Consider the following 16,728-nt stretch of genomic DNA (forward strand, 5'->3'; position numbering starts at 1 on the left):
TCGCGTGACCAATTTGCCAGACCAAATTGCCAAGCATCTGACAGAGCAAATAAAACATGAGCGCGCAGATTCGCCTGGTTCCCAGGCAAAGTAAAAACCTTTTATCTTCAAATTCTGATGTCAAAAACGGCAACTGTCGTTCACAGACCTACTGATGCGACACCATCACAATTTATTAAACGTCCTTGACTACATAAATGCTCGCGTGCGAACACACGCTACACACACAAAATCAGACGCCGGTCACCGCGAGTATAGAGAGCCAAAGTCCCGCCCCTTCCGGTGGACCTCATGGGACCTTAACTCAGAAAAAATATGAACGGTAGTGAACGGGGAGAAGCAAATTATTTTTTGATCCCGTTTGAATTGAGCCATGGATTACAAATATGATGTTCGTCAATTTAAAAGATAATTTGTCAAGCGAAGAAAGTCTCAGTTAGCCGTAGGTTTGTCATAGTACCACTTAGTTTTGTGTGAAACCGCTCAGTGGACTACATCTCCCGTCTCACACAATCTACCTCACCTAGCTTGATGCTCGGCTTGCTCGCTAGCTAGCTAGCTTAGCTCTGTTAAACAACACATGTAACGTTATCTTAACTGCTGTGTTTTATCCAGTGAAGAAAAGAACAAGCGAGATCCTCTGCTCATTAGAGTAATGTTACATCCCTGGTACGATACACAGAGACTTTCTAGCTTCAGCGAGACGTCATCCATGAGACATTGAAGTGTGTAGTCTTTCTAATGAAGTATTTTCACAGTCTTATACTTCAATAGTTCAACAATAAACTGAGACTTTCTTCGGTTGAAAAATAATGTTTTAAATTGACAAACATATTTGTAATCCATGGCTCAATTCAAACGGGATCAAAAAATAATTATTATCTCTCCATTGACTCTCGTTCATATTTTTTCCGTATTAAGGTCCAATGGACCGGAAGTAGAAGGGCTCTCTCCACGACGTTCCACTTCCAGGATTGCTCCATTGCCGCCGGAAATTCCGCTGGATTTCACTATTTCCGGCCGGATGTCCGTAACGCTTTCTTCGTTTTGGTATTTCAAACTCGGGTGGATTTATGAGGACTATGGTTAACTGCTCTTCAGATATCTGCAGGTTAAATCCAGACAGCTAGCTAGACTATCTGTCCAATCTGAGTTTTCAGTTGCACAACTACATCAACTTTTGAAAGTACCAAAACATTAAAGAAATGCCAATTAACTGTGTGGAGTAGCTAGTAGCCAGACCGTCACGTGGTGGGATACTGCTGCAATTTTTTTGCCTTACGTCAAGTAAGCAAACACCAGGAAAACGCAGAGCAGAGCCAGCCCCTGACCTCACGACAGCCGCAGCAGCAACGGGGAATTCAACGCAAGTTGGTAAGCTTGCTAGCAACTTTATTGTTTGTTAACGTTGTTGTTACTTGTTTGTTAGCTTGTTAACGTTACCAGTCAGCAAACGTTAGCCTGTTCAAGGTTAACGGTAACGTTACAGTTAGCTAACAGCTAACGAGTCAGAAGCCGACGTATTTTTGCGGATATTTTTTGCTATCTGGGTAGGTGAGCGAGCTGACATTAGCGTTACGTTCCTACGAGTCAAAACTCAGCAACAGCTAAATCATGTCTCTGACGTTACCACTAAACGTTAGTTTACTTACTCCTCTTAATCCCCTACGGGACATAAGGCTGCAAAAAGATCTCTCCATCGCATGTATTCCTTGGCAACATGCTGCGAATCTCCCTGTGACAGGTGCATCTTGTCGAGCAGCTCATCCAACTTTTAGACACACCAGCTAGCAGAGCTGTTTGTAGCCCAAAAAAGGCCAACTTCTTCTTAAGAAGGACAATACATGTCATTTAGCTGACGCTCCTATCCAAAACGACTTACAATTGTTATGTATTAGAGGTCATACGCCTCTGGAGCAACTAGGGGTTAAGGGTCTTGCTCAGGGACACATTAGTTGATGTATTGCAGTGGGAATCGAACCCAGATCTCCAACACCAAAGGAATGTGTCATATCCACTGAACCATCATCTGGACAACACTGTTGTTGCCAATTTGGCCTTTGTTTGTGGTGTGACGGATTCACCACTAGTCTCTAATCTTTTCAGATTATTTTAAATAAAAAGGTTAATGATTGATCACCTAATTGTTTTCAAAACATTCAAAACTGTTACTGTTGTTTCTGTTTGAAAAGGGCAGCAATAAATAACAGTGTTCATGTGATTTTATACATTAGTAGTGAAATTAATGAATGCATAATAATTGTGATAATCGAGAATCCGTGATTATTCTACAGACTATAATCGTACCGACAAAATCTATAATCGTTGCATCCCTACTTGCGATGTAAGGTTAATTGAATGTTGATTCTGAGCACCGAACTTGTAGAAAAATATGTCTGTGTCTATGTACTTCCGGAGGGTCTTCAAGGCTTTGCCTTTTTGGAGGGCCTTTGCCTATGCACTTCAATAGAAACAGCCAAACTTGTCTTGGAGCCTGCCTCCAACAGCCGTGATAGAAACATTTAGTTGGGGTCACATTGGTTATGTTCCAGCAACAAGTCAACAACCTGCAAATGATGTAATATGTTGTCAGAACATTGCAAACTCCTCATAGCTTTCAAGGCCATGCAGGGAAGGTGGATTACTGGAAAATGCTCCTAGATTGCTCGGTTACGTTGTAACCTTGGTTCTCTGAGTGAAGAGACTATCTCTCCAGCGTTACATATACACATAGTCAAAATCAGTATTGTTTTTATCAATCAATCAGTATTATGAAATCTACATTTCAAAGATGTGCGCTTTCACATATTTCTCACTATTAGTAAACTGTTGTTGGCAACCTATTTTTCTTTTTAAAGCTTAAATGTTTTAGAAAAATCCAAGTAACTATTAGTTAATGTTGTTCTAGATGCCACACTGTGCTGTTTATTTAAATAGACCTTCATTACAAAGCAGTCTCCAAGGACTTCAGACTGGATGATAAAATTGTGTTCACACACCTTCAGGCAGCAGGACACCGTCTCACTTCTGTCCCAGTTAAAGCCCCAGTCACTGTCGCGTCTCTGTCCCATTTTCTGGGCCAGGCCCCAGCCTCGAATCAGCAGTCAGGAGAAACAACTCTGATGCAGAAACCATCACAACAAGCAAAAAGTATGTAAGGGGTGGTTTTTTGAAATGTGCATTAAGAGTATTTCGGCACCTTTTATCAGATTGGATTTACAAGTGCACCTTTAGGAAAATACGTAAGCTTCACTTCCTAAATGATTGTGGTACAATTTTCAATTGCTGTTAAAGGAACACGCCAACTTATTGGGACTTTAGCTTATTGACCGTATTCCCCAGATAGATAAGTTAGATAGTTAGATAAGTCCATACATTCCCTCCTCATCTCTGTCTGACGCACCCACCGCTAGCCTAGCTTAGCCCAGATCCTGGAGGTAACCGGCTCCAACTAGCCTACTCCTCCCAATAAGTGACAAAATAATGCCAACATTTTCCTATTTGCATGTTGTGATTTGTATAGTCACAGCCATCTTCTAACCATATACATAGTGGGAACTATATTCTCACGTGACCTTGTTATTTACGGTGAATAAGCTAATGTCCCACTAAGTACGTTCCTTTAAATTACAACACATATGACCCAGGTGGAAAGGAAGATAGAGTAAGTGGATAGTCAGAGGAAAGAAATGTAGTTTTCAATTAGTTAGGTCTTTGAGAGGATGCGCTTTCCCAGTATTTGTTTGTGGCGCTAATCCAAAGTTCATAAATTTACAATGTTATATACCCCAAATATTACATAAGTATATGCTAATCTTAACTTCACCAATTTATTCTGGCCACGTCAAACACGTTTCGTTCTAGGGGACGTAGACGCTCTGTTGAAGACCACTAGGCCGAAACATTAGCATGTTCGTTTGACGTGACCAGAATAAATTGGTGAAATTGAGATTAGTCCACATTCTCCTGTAGATCTTTGTGTGTGCAACCTTTTTACCTTTGGGTATTTCGCATTGTAGTTTTTAACCCTTGTGTTGTCGACGACCATGCAACTTTTTGTTTTTCTGGGTCAAAAAAAAACAAAACAAAATTCAACGTTTTGGTCATCTTTTTCAACGTTTGTCCGTTTTTTCCAAGATTTTTGTCACTATTTATGATGTTTTTGTTGATTGTCACCTTTTTCCTAGTTTTTTTTGTTGTTTTTACCAACATTTTTGAAGCTTTTACGTTTTTGTCACTTGTCAATTTTTTTCAGCACTTTGACGTTTTCTTTTGACACTTTTTCCAATGCTCTTTTATCATTTTTTTTTCAAATGCTATAAAATTGAATAAAACACTCAAATTCAATGAAAGTAGGGAACAGATCATTTATTTTATTTGTGAAGAGCGTTGCATGGAACCATCCACTTTATTTTTTTGACAATTTGGTTGAAAGAAACCCAAATTTCTGGTATAGAAACTTTTTGAAAATGGGTCAAATTTGACCCGAAGACAATGAGGGTTAATTACCTTTAGCAGTTTATAGACCGATTATTAACAAGACTACAACTAAGTCTACAGCCTAGCTAGCAGTTCTGTAGAGCTCTACTCATAGGAACAGCTATGCTGTTTAACACAAAGTGAGGCTGATGAGAATGTCATTAGTTTTTGGGTCATAAACCTGATTATGGCAATATATATAAAGTTAAAGAGGATCGCCACAGATTTTAAACATCATCTTCTATAGGCCGTATGGCTCATATAAAATAAAAAACAACAAATTTCACCAGAAATCAAATAAATCTTTATTTAACTGGACAGAACCTTTTAGGATGCTTACAATGCGATTCACTTTATAAGCCACCGCTTCTAGTCTGAGTTGATGAATTAAAAAACAAAAATATACAAACTGATTCAGGGTGGAAGATAGAAAGACAGCATAAGGCATCTTCTTGTACAGCGTGCATTTCTTAGCAGATTTACTATCCGCAGGAGTAAAAATAAAACTCTTCATGCTGAGATCCAGCGGGGGATTTTGTTCCCTGTTAAAATGTTAGATGGTGGAATGATCAACTGCTGTGCTGACATTTTCCCTTAAAATTTGATTATTTCTTTTTTTTTTAACTGCAGTAGTGCTTATGCTGAAACCCTTTTACAAATCACCAGCTTTGGTTTGGATAATTTTTTTTTTTGTTCAAGGACAAAGAAGCCACTTGTCCTGATGAAGAGCTCCGTTATGAAGCTCTGTAGCTATTAAGAGCTTATAAAGGTTTGTCTCTATTTGTATTTGTATGTGCTCGAATTACATTAGCTGGAGTTTGATTGGATGACAAATATCTTAATAAAATAAATTTAAAAAAAAGTCAAAGCTGGATTGAGCATTTTTAAATATATTCAATATTAATACAAATCCCATACACTTTAAATGTGTTGTTAATTTCATGTGCGTGCATAAATGATGCCCACCCTCTTCAATGGAAACACATAATCCACTCCTGGTCGGATCAACATATTATAGATGAACAGAAAATCTTGTTTTAGAAAACCACCATCTTGTTTATCCTGAAAATCTAGACAGGAAGAGAATGCAGTAAACTATGTTTCTCCCCCCTCCCCCCAGTAATCTTTAGGACAGTGTTTTTATTGTATTTTTCCTCTGAGAAAATCCCGGGGAATGGATTATTTAACTCCTGTAATGAGACGTGAAGCTGTAAATGTTTTATTTTTTAATAACATAATGCATTATTGTAAATTCTCTCCGTCACTATCATCAGATGTTTTTTGGGATTACACACTCCCTCACATCCATCGTTACTTTTGTTTGATCATCTGTTTAGAGTGTTGGTGCACAGCTTCGACGAAGGCGCCCACGCTCTCCGGGTCCATGTCGGGGTAAAGGCCGTGGCCGAGGTTGGCGATGTAGCCCCTCGTGCCAAAACCCTCCAACATCTTCTTCACGATGTCTGAAATGCGCTCCTGATAGAGAGGAGGGGAGAGAAGGAGAGATGATGTAAAAAGGTACGGCTCAACCAACACACCTTGGAGATCAGTCGGCTTCTAATATTTATAATAAGTCAGAGTGTCTGAGATATACTTTGCTCAAACTGGGTCAGAGGACAAATCTTTCTGAACTTATAATGAAGAGGTTATAAATTGCCATACTGTGTGTAAACAAAAGTTTGTCAGAATGAATTATAGCACTTCACTGTATTATGTAGAAATACATGAATTGCAATACTGTGGGATGAAAATAGGATTCACAGCATGCACGCAGGGGGCTGAAAATAGCAGTGGGGTTGTCTGTTATTTCCCCTCCTTTCTTTTGTATCTCATGAAAAACAACACTAAATTCTGCTCTGAAACGCTCATTAAGCAGCTCACACTTAACCATTTACAGGACAGAGGTCAGTGGTGCATGTTTTAGGATATATTATTAGCAGGTTATAAAGAAAAGGGTCTTTAATCTCTCTGCATGGAGGGACTGTCTCCACACAGACATCTCTATAGAGATCTAAGAGAAGAGACGCGTCTCCTAGCCCAAAGCCAAACTATAAATAAAATAAAAGAACATTACACCTGTTGTATTACACCTTTTCTAATCCCAATATTCCTGACAATTAAATGTGATAAAAGAAATGTACACTGAAGATGTTCCAGTAAATGTGAGGAAACAAACTCATTCCTGTCTGTTACGGGACAAACATATAATTGCTCTAAAATGGAAGAACATACAAAGACCTAATTGTAGTTTTGGGATTAAGGAGAGGTCTTGCAGTTTTGGCATTAGAAAAACAAACGTGCATAGTAAGTAACAAGCTAAAAGTTGCAGATGTTTTTAAAGATATGTGCGACTTTCTTACATTATGCAAGTGAGACGTCTGTGAGGATCAGACAAGGGGCTTCACGCAAGAACCCCCGATGAGAACAGATTTATTCTAAGGTGGCGTGTACGAGCGATTTAACAGAACTTTGTACAAACAAACTTCAGTAGTCCAGATCAGTCGTACTGGTCATACTGTGCTGATAGTTCCTTCTGTCACACGGGGTTCCCACACCTTAAACACCACAATTCAAGGAATTGTCAAGGACTTTCCAGGCCCAATTCCCCTTCAAATTCAAGGAAACACCACGGCATAGTTTGAGACACAGATCAGGGTTAATTACGGTTATAACACTAAAAACAAATGCATAATGGGAACTAGCACGCTTTACAGAAGTTTCGGGGAAAAAAGTTAAGAAAATTTAGAATTCGAATATGAAAATGTTCTTGCATAAGGAACAAGGATTTGCGCCACCGCTGTCACACTTTTTTTTTAAATGAAGATGTTTTTGAAGAAGAAAAATGTTACGCCATTGTCCATGTAAGAGCCTAAACCAAAGTGGGAGTGGAGGTTACCTTTGGAGCGTAGAAAGCACAAGGGTCCATGTTTCCCTGCAGGCTGACCTTCCCTCCTGTGCGCTCCCTGAGAGAACACACACACACACACACACACACACACACACACACACACACACACACACACACACACACACACACACACACACACACACACACACACACACACACACACACACACACACACACACACACACACTAATCCTTTAACCAACAGGTTAAGTATTTGATGAGCAGGAAACACAGACGTTTGTTGACTTAAATCCTGCACCCAGTGACAAGCCAGGGACGAGGGAGAGGTCACTAATGGTTAACCTGCTCCTCAGGAAACATAACAGTGTGGTTCATGATTAGTTCAGCAACTGCGACAACAGATGCATCCTTGAGATGTATTCAGCCTTAAACTCTTTGTTTTTGCAGTCTGACCATGACAGTGGATTTTGAGGCTGTATCTGCTTCTGAGTGAGGAGAGGAGATTTGTGTATTGATCCTTTTCTATTCCCCGCTCACATTTCAGAGACACTTTAAATCTTACAAGCGTCAACCTGAGGAGACAGCTCTGGTTGAAATTCAGATTTCTATTACTATTTCAGAAACAGCCGATGGGCTGATGTGCCATATGTAACACTGGAGTTAGAAGGGGCAGTTTGTATTCAGATTTTTAGGTGGTTTTATTATGTTTTTTAGAACTAGCTCTGTGTATAGGTGTGCGTGTGCATGCGTGCGTTTACCGTGCTGATCGTGGGTCAATGGTCCAGTCCAGCCCAACCACCTCATAATGAGACTGAGACAGATCCTCCAGACCATAATGAGCATCCTTTGCAAATACAATCTGCAAGACACACAAGTACAGAAAAGTAAGAAGAGTAGATTTTCAAAAGCAACTTTAGCAGAAATCATGATGAAGCATTTATGGTGAAATGCTGCCATCTTCTGGTGATAAAGCAGAAAAGTTATTTATAATAGACCTGATGAATTCTTAATGATCCCTCTTGGGGAAACAGTGTAGTCAAAGCAACAGAGTGAGGGTAAGAATAGAACAGAGTAGTCAAACTAATATAGAAAGTGATTGATATAACGTAAGAACAAACTGAAAAATACAGGAGTAGCAGGAGAGATGTCACATTTGACTCATTTGCAGTTCAGATGATGAGCAGGCGTACATCATTAGTCACTGACACTGTCAAGAAGAACACATACAGAAATATGAGGAATTAAAAATAAAACACACTATGTGTGCGGCTGCGTCTCACCATGGGAACGTCCTTTCCTGCCTCCTTTAGTTTATCTTTGACGCAGCGAGCGATGTCTCGGAGGTAAGGCAGAGAGAACTCTTGAAACTCCACCGGACCCAGAATGCCGGCGTGGGACTCAAACACCTGCAGAGCCTGGACAACGAGTAAAGAGAGTAAAAAATAAGATTTTTTTAAAGGGGTAATAGAATGATTATATAGGGTATTTCACACTGTTCCTTAAGGTCTCCTAATAGGATATGTAACATTAGTTGGGCTGAAAATTGCCCGAATGCTATTTTATGGGCCCTTAACTACCCTGTGAATATGGCCCTATTTGTAACAAGAGCTTTTCTTCCAAAAATGGTATGCTCATGAATATTTAGATGAGCTGCGCGCTGATTGGTTTGAGCGAACCACATAGAAACACATTGGAGACGAGAAAGCAAGTCTCATATTTCAGACACTGCAAAGTTACCCTACAGTCACATTAGCTACAAAAGAGAGCAACATGCACTCGCTTATGGGCGCTCCTGGGCGTGCCTAGCCTACCCCTGGTTGCTTGGCAACAGTAAACAGAAATTCTCCGGTGCTACCTTCAAGCACGTCTTAAAAGTTACATCAGAGGTATTAAGTCACAAAAACAATGTTTTTGGATTTAAAAGTATTTATTTCTCGATAAAAGTAACAAAATATGAGATAAAATGCCAAACATATCAGATATATACAGAAATACGATGTCCTGAAGCGTTTTCCGCCATCTTGAATTATTTTCTTCGACTCGAGCAACTGACATACGTCACGCTGCCCTCACGCTACCTTTACTCTGATTGTCGCTTTGTCGCATTGCTCAGCATTTGCATAAAATAGACTTCTTGTCTATGTTGGCCCCGCCTTGCTCGTGGCAGCGGCAAGCTCGTCGCTGGCAAACGGCCACTCCCATTGAAAATTAATGGTAGCCTGTCGCTTTGTCTCTGTCTCTTGTAGCTAATGTGACTTACCCTACAGTCACACTAATTAATAATAAATAATAAATAAACCGATTTCAATTTAATGCATTTTTGTGAATTTTAGATGTCTTGTTAGGAGGAGGCAAGCTAGCTTGCTCTCATTGATAGAGCTCCATCCAGCTCACTCGCAGACAAGAGGTGTTTATTTCCCCGATCGTTTGTTTAAATAACTCAATACACATAGCTATCCGTTACAAGACTAACTGGAACCTGTGGTAAGAGACTGCGGGCATAACGAGCTCGCTGACCGCGCCCTCACTTACACAGAACAGCCATTTATCAGGAAGAGGGAAGCTGCAGGCCCTGGAGCTCTGTCAGGGCAGCAGCGTTTGGTAGTCCACTAATCCAGAAATGGTGACTTTGCGCGGGTATCGAGCACTGTGGGCTGCCAGCCGTGACGGAGCTCCATCTACCTCACAGCTGGCCGGTTTAGCCATCAATTTTCGTAAAACGGCCCATATCTGACCTCCTACGTAGTTGATTTCTCGCATAAAAAAAGTCTCAGAAGTGAATTTAGTGGTAAAACAGCAGATGAACAATTTCTGAGCTCTGCCCGACCCAGAAGACTAACTGACCTCAGATCAGTTAGTAGCCTATGTAAATTTTGGGGCGTTACAAAGATAGAAGGTAGAGCCAAATAAGGAGGAGTTGAGAAGTTGACGTCAACTTTTAGCTTTGTTCAGTTTCGCCCGTTTTCAGAGGCAGTTTCAAATTGTGAGATTTGCAGAGGAAAGAGGTGTCAATGGGATTTTGAGGTTCTATGTATGTCCTAGTTACCCACCAAACTGTCATTATTCAACTATGACAAGGTAAAATCGGTTTTGCATTCTATTACCCCTTTAAACCAGATTTTCTGGCAGCACAACAAGCTGTAAACACAACATTAACATATTATCACTTTATTAAGTTAATATGGCCAGCAAGTCAGCAAACAGTTGGGACTGGGAGCAACATTAGAATTAATGTAGAGTTGTGTCAGCATCCAACCGATTGAATGCAAGTCCAATACTCACTCTCCTAGCTCTGTTTTGGTCTCCACCAACTGCTGAGGGGAATACCTGGCTCTTTAGCTGCTTAATGTTCCAGTTTGTTTACCAGCTAGCAGTTAACATTGTCTGACTCCCGTTTGGTGCTGGACAGGTAGCGTTGAATTAATTTATCAGACCTTCTTTGCTGAATAAAGCAGCCTGCAGCTTTTAGAAACAATGCTGATACAAGCCGAGACTGAACCAAAACAGTAGAGGGTTCCAGAAAACCAAAAACAATCGCTTAAAAAAACACTAAAATGCTTCGTTGAGGGGAACTGCAGAATTGGGTGATAATTATGCGGACTTGTCACTTCAAGAAACCCCTGTTATATTACACTTAGTCATTTGATCCACTGTTTATATATATATAGATAGAAAGAGCGAGAGAGATTATTTAATATATTGATTATAGCAGCTTTAAGTTAACCTCTCTCTCTCTCTCTCTCTCTCTCTCTCTCTCTCTCTCTCTCTCTCTCTCTCTCTCTCTCTCTCTCTCTCTCTCTCTCTCTCCCCCAAATACCGCTGTACAGCAGTGTACTCTGCTGGTGTGACATTGTCTAGACTTTGTGTAATAATCCGGTTTGTGCTCTCAGGTTGTGCTCAACTGTTTTTGGGGAAAGAAAATGCTGCATCAACCGCATTTTGTGCTGATACTGAGAAGCAGGTTTGTTTCCATAAGGAGTGTGTGTAGGAGCTGCCACAATCAGCAAATAGTACTAATGTCCAAACTCTGACATACTCCATACAATATGCCTTATACTGAATCTCTGAGGCTTTCAACCATAATAAATCTTCAACATTCTGTCAACAATTAGCTCCGCACATATCAGAAAAAAAACCTGCAGGCTGTCTCTTTCAACTTGATCAAGTTACAAAACAAAGCAGTTTGTTAAAGTTCCTGAGATTTAAAAGGCAAGGGATGTAACCTGAGCTCCAGCTGAAACCTGTCCCAGCAGATACTCCACGATCAAATCGGTCAGCATCCTCAGCAGCATGTGGCTGGCCTCAGGGTGTCTGTAGAGCCACCGCTTCGCCTTAGAGAAGGTCCTGGAGCCTCCGCCTTCAATCATGTAGGACATGAGGGTCCACTGTGGATGGACACAGCAAAAGAGGGGAAAGTAAAAAAAGAAAAATCACATTTTATTTAATTTACTTTTGTTTTCATGCTTTTCTATTCATCTTTAAATGTGTGAGTATCATCTCTAACCGGAGCTCCAGTGAATCCTATGAGTGGCACTTTGCCCTCGAGCTTGTGTCTGGTCAGTGTGATGGCTTTGAAGACGTAGCCCAGCTCTTTGTCCACGTCCACTTTGGCCTGCAGACGCTGCAGATCTTCTGGCTCCTTCAAGGGCTCCGGGAATGTAGGACCTTTACCTGCCACCATCTGGACATCCATACCCATGGCCTGGAGGGAGGAAAAAAAAAATGAATGAAAGAATTTCTTTCTTGAGAGACGGCTGCAATTTGATATAGATAGAGAGACGGAGAGTGAGTGCCCCAAAAACTACCAAACCCCGTCATATATTACTAATACATTTTATGCTACATGTTTGTATATGGCTTTTGAACTTGGAAAATGTAATTTTTTTTTAATGTCAAATTGTCTTTAATTACCAGGTAAGCTAACTGCCTATATGCACACAACAAAATGCTAATTAAGGTGCATTAATATTGTTTGGCCACTAGGGGACAGAAGAAAAAAACATCAATACAAGCTGATAGATACACAACTACCACATATCACTGGCTAATAAAGTAGTTATGGCTAACTTGATAGCAAACCGTTGCCCGGAGCAACATTACTGTCACATTGAACTTTTGTTTTTGCCCGTCTGATGACGGTGGGTCAACTATTCACTTCCCTTTAAGCTCTGGTACATTTGTGGGCCGTAAAACTGGAACAATAAACTAAAAGAGGCAAACACCTTTACAATTACACAGCAATTTGATTCAATGTTATTATGCTACTTCCACTTCTCCAAAGATATTACATAAAAATATGTATTGTCTTTAGGTTGATTGCTTGTTGTCGTTTACCTGTGGGATAACCAGGATGTCAGAGAAGATGATGGCAGCGTCGAAGGGAAAACGCCTCAGAGGCTGAAAGTGAAAAAAGTTAGACATTTAAAAAAGAAAAGGGATAACGTAAAAATAACAAGGTGGTTGTGATTTTTGTTTACTGTCTTGCGTAGTGTCTTGGGCATAGGTGGTAAGATATTTTATTAACACGCCATCATCTCAACCCAATATAACACTACTTATGTACTACTGTACTATTACTAAGTATATTAAAAGTGAATTAATGTATTACATTTATTTCCAGTGGTTGTTTGCATGTTGGAGCTTCTTCTTTCAAGCTGGTGTTAAGTAACAAAAATGCATTGTGGCAAATGGCATCAAAATTAGTCAACTGATGGAAATGTGATCTTTTAGACAAAATAAAACATAAGTAAACTCACATTATGATATGAGTTGTACCGGATTGTTGTGGTTTGCAGAAGCGCGGAGAACTCTCTCTTTTCTACACATTATGATATCTTTTGGGTTTATTTCATTGGTGGTTTGCTATATATTTGATATTATAGATATTTTAAGTGCTTCTGATCAGCTTTTCAGTAATTTTGTTTTAGTAAATAAATAAATTTGATTTACAAAGGGTACTTGCATGTTGGAGATAGCCTAAAACCTGCTGTCTTGGAGCTAAATATACATTTAAATCATTCAAATTAGACTTTTCATGAAAACTTGGAAAAGCAATGCTTTACCTGTAGAGTGAGCTCACAGCAGGCCTCTGGGGACCGACATGTGTCAAAGAAGTCCTTCCCCGCTCTGGACTCACGAAACTCTGCAAATTAGTTTCAACAAAACACTAATGTCTTAATAATGTCTTAAATGTCTTAATGTTTTTTGTCCTAAAATGGTGCCGTTTAAAAGACATTTATTTCAAGTCGAAAGAAAAACAAGACGATGACGCAAAGAAAGCCTTTAACTTTTGGTCATATAATCACGATTATTTCGGTCAATACTGAAATCCCGATGAATTAACACGATTACTCGTTGACTCCTGGAAAGATGTTGCAATTATTGAAATTAAAAAACAGTGGAAAAAGTTAAATAAATCAACAGTAAAAAAAAAAAAAAAAAAAAACCTACAACTGTGAACTTTGCCTTAACCCTTTTGTGGTCCCACACAAGGATTAATACTTTTCCTATTGAAACTTTATTTTTTTCATTCAGAACACAAGAGAAAATAAACGTTTACTTGCAAAACGTAATGAGCTAAATAATTGTTTTTCTCGATTATTCTCTTTTCGTGATCATTGGGAGCCGAAATCATAATCACGATTACATTTCGATTCATTGCACAACCCTAAGAGAGAAAACTGTATTTCAGGACAGAGAAGAAAGAAGCACTGATCACGGTACCTGGGAGATATCTTCCAGCCTGTCTCATACACCAGACAGGGACATGTTCAGTTTCTTCTCCTCGTGCTGCTCGCAGGAAAGTATCGTTCTGGAGCTGGGGGAAGTCCTTGGGCCTGTATAGAAAAAATAAAAACCCAAAAGGTTTAGCATCAGTTTTTTCACTGTGCTCATTAAGTAATGTTGCATCAAACTGAGAGAGGACAACCATTGCTACAGAGAACGAGAACAAAATCAACGCAATGCCGCAGAGGTTTGCTGACCAATACAGCACGGTCGCAGTGCAGTAGTGGGTTAAAATCATTTAAAAATAAAGTGGCCAAAAGAGCAACAATACCCAGTGTCAGAGCAAATGCAGCTCAGAAAAAAAACCCCACAGGTAAGTAATGTTAATGTTTACTCAAAAACACAGGGATGTGATCTCTTCTTGTTGTGGACAATAAGTCACATTCATTGTTTCTATGGCATCCCGTTTATAGTCACACCAATTGTTACTAAGCTTTAATGTAGATATTCTTGACCAAATACCTCAATGTCGATATTGCGGCGATATTCTTGGGTTGACAATTGGTGCTGTAACAAAATATCTTCACACTTAGATTTTAGTTAAATAATCATCAGTAATGTGGAGATAATGTCTAAGTGGGGAAAAGGCAAATAATAGAACAGCTACAACAGTCTGGTAAGTTCAGAAAAGTACATCACTTTACTCTAATGCAGCCTTTACAACCAGGAAAAGACAACACTTATGTCATATCACCATATTACCATATCCAAAATCTAAGACGATATCTAGTCTCATATCACGTTATCTCATATAATATCGATATATTGTCCAGCTATAATGCAAATCTGACAAAGTTTCATTTTCAAAAAGTAATTGACTTTTATGACAGTGGGGTTTGACTGGCAGTAGCCTAATCACTTTAGCCCGGGGGGCTACAATACGGTACCACGCTTCAGTTATCTAACACACAGGCATACCCCTCCCTTTCCCCAGCAATCATATAGGCATCCAGTTGAAGGGCTGCCAATGACAGAGATGAGAGATATGAGAGATAACACTCCTCTGCCCTCTTATCATCTTCCAGCAGCAGGACAACGGTTGAATGAAAGTCTGCTTTGGAAGCATTAGTGATGCATTACAATAAATTGTACTGTTATTTGTCATATGGACCACTAACAAAAAAGAAAATTGCTTTCCAGTGACTTAAAATGCAGACCACTGAAGCCTCCAAACAAAACTAATCATGTTTACTTGATTGTAATTTAAATTCAGTTTACCTCTGGCACTTAAAATGGCTATATGACATATGTCATATATAACAGCTGTGTTACGATTAGCACAGCTGTTAGACTCTTCACTCAAATGAAATAAAAAAAAAAAATGGGATAACTCAGAAAAAGTTGTGATCCACTTATTCTGCTCTCATCCAGTAGCAATTAGTTAACAATACCAAGAAAAAGAGTTTTTTTCCCCACAACATATGTTTTCTCAATAGACGGCACTATGGAAGTTATATAAGAAACGTTATACACAACTAAAAAAAACAATAAATAACATTTAGATTTTTAAATAATGAACTAGCTTCTCTTTAATGAATTGTCTATATACCAAATTTATCAGAAGATGCCAATGTCTCGTTAAAGCTAATACTTTATGTTGCAAAGGGAATTCACGCATGCGAGCGAGAGAAAATTAAACTGGCTTTGTGAATGGGAGTTCTCCATAAAGGACAGAGCTGTAACGTATATCAGGGAACGTAGCTGGCATTAATGACCGGGAAATATTACTTTTGTTTGGGGAATACAGCATTATAAACGGTCAACATGAGCTAGATTCAATTCATGTCGTGTGAAGAGATGTTTTCATAAGAGTGACACAGGCACATTTCATAACGTCACTCTGCTAGCAGCCACAATGCTAGAGTTAAAGCTCCCTGATAACACACAGGCGCTATATAAACCATAATGCTACACTCTACTGTATGTTTAGGCTAACAACAGAAGTACTTACAGGATTAAACCGTCCTTGCTCATGTCGGCGGGAATGTGGAGGTGACAGGCGGACAGTCAGACGCTCCTCTGTCTCTCTCTACAGATGTCAGTTGCGACCTGCAGCTCCAACTGTCATTCAAACTTGTTTGCACAACTCTGTCTGCTGTTACTGGTTACACACTGCGTCGCTCCAGGGCGCGGCCATCTTGGGCGACCATGTGACTAGACCAGGAAACGGAGCCGCGGATTCAAAATAAAATACCATACACATATATATATATATATATATATATATATATATATATATATATATATATATATACATTCATGCTTTTGTTTTTCTATTGTTTGTTTCTTCTATAAGATCATTATTATTAGTATTATTATTTTTCTATACTGAAACTGTATTATATTGTAAAATAGTATATATTACTTCCAAATGTCTCAACATACTTGTTAAGAGGCTACATGAATTAAATAATAAAGTTATTATTTATATTAACTAAACATATACCAGCCCAACAATGCCTACATGCTTCTCACTTCTCTTCCAGTATTGTGTGGTCTCAGAATGATTGTTAAAGAAAGATACTAAATAAAGGTCCATATAGAGCCACTGATCTTTGTTTGGTTGCTTATCATAGGCCTACATTTTATGCAAT

At 39.3% G+C, this 16,728-nt stretch overlaps 1 protein-coding gene and 1 long non-coding RNA gene across 2 annotated transcripts; one reads left to right on the forward strand and one right to left on the reverse strand.

Moving 5' to 3' along the window:
* The first annotated feature begins 982 nt into the window (after positions 1 to 982).
* On the forward strand, positions 983 to 13,145 carry LOC114565332 (uncharacterized). Its single transcript, XR_003693892.1, has 3 exons — positions 983 to 1,374; positions 5,817 to 5,997; positions 11,602 to 13,145. It is a non-coding gene; the product is annotated as an uncharacterized LOC114565332 (long non-coding RNA).
* urod (uroporphyrinogen decarboxylase) lies at positions 5,683 to 16,305 on the reverse strand. The gene is made up of 10 exons (XM_028593320.1): positions 16,086 to 16,305; positions 14,072 to 14,184; positions 13,411 to 13,490; positions 12,683 to 12,745; positions 11,853 to 12,050; positions 11,572 to 11,733; positions 8,629 to 8,763; positions 8,107 to 8,207; positions 7,376 to 7,442; positions 5,683 to 5,955 (listed from the first exon to the last, which is right to left on the reverse strand). The coding sequence occupies exons 1-10, from the start codon at positions 16,106 to 16,108 to the stop codon at positions 5,791 to 5,793; spliced, it is 1,107 nt and encodes a 368-aa protein (XP_028449121.1). The 5' UTR covers positions 16,109 to 16,305; the 3' UTR covers positions 5,683 to 5,790.
* Between the last annotated feature and the right edge of the window lie 423 nt (positions 16,306 to 16,728).

This window comes from Perca flavescens, chromosome 12 (assembly GCF_004354835.1).
Source record: "Perca flavescens isolate YP-PL-M2 chromosome 12, PFLA_1.0, whole genome shotgun sequence".
Taxonomy (NCBI): domain Eukaryota; kingdom Metazoa; phylum Chordata; class Actinopteri; order Perciformes; family Percidae; genus Perca; species Perca flavescens.

Excerpts from the sequence above, each read along its gene's own strand:
- urod (XM_028593320.1), bottom strand. The coding sequence starts at position 16,108 with ATGAGCAAGGACGGTTTAATCCT. Across the intron at positions 12,746-13,410 it reads GCTGTGAGCTCACTCTACAG|CCTCTGAGGCGTTTTCCCTT; the intron begins GTAAAGCATTGC and ends TTTCACTTTCAG. Across the intron at positions 5,956-7,375 it reads GTGCTTTCTACGCTCCAAAG|GAGCGCATTTCAGACATCGT; the intron begins GTAACCTCCACT and ends CCTCTCTATCAG.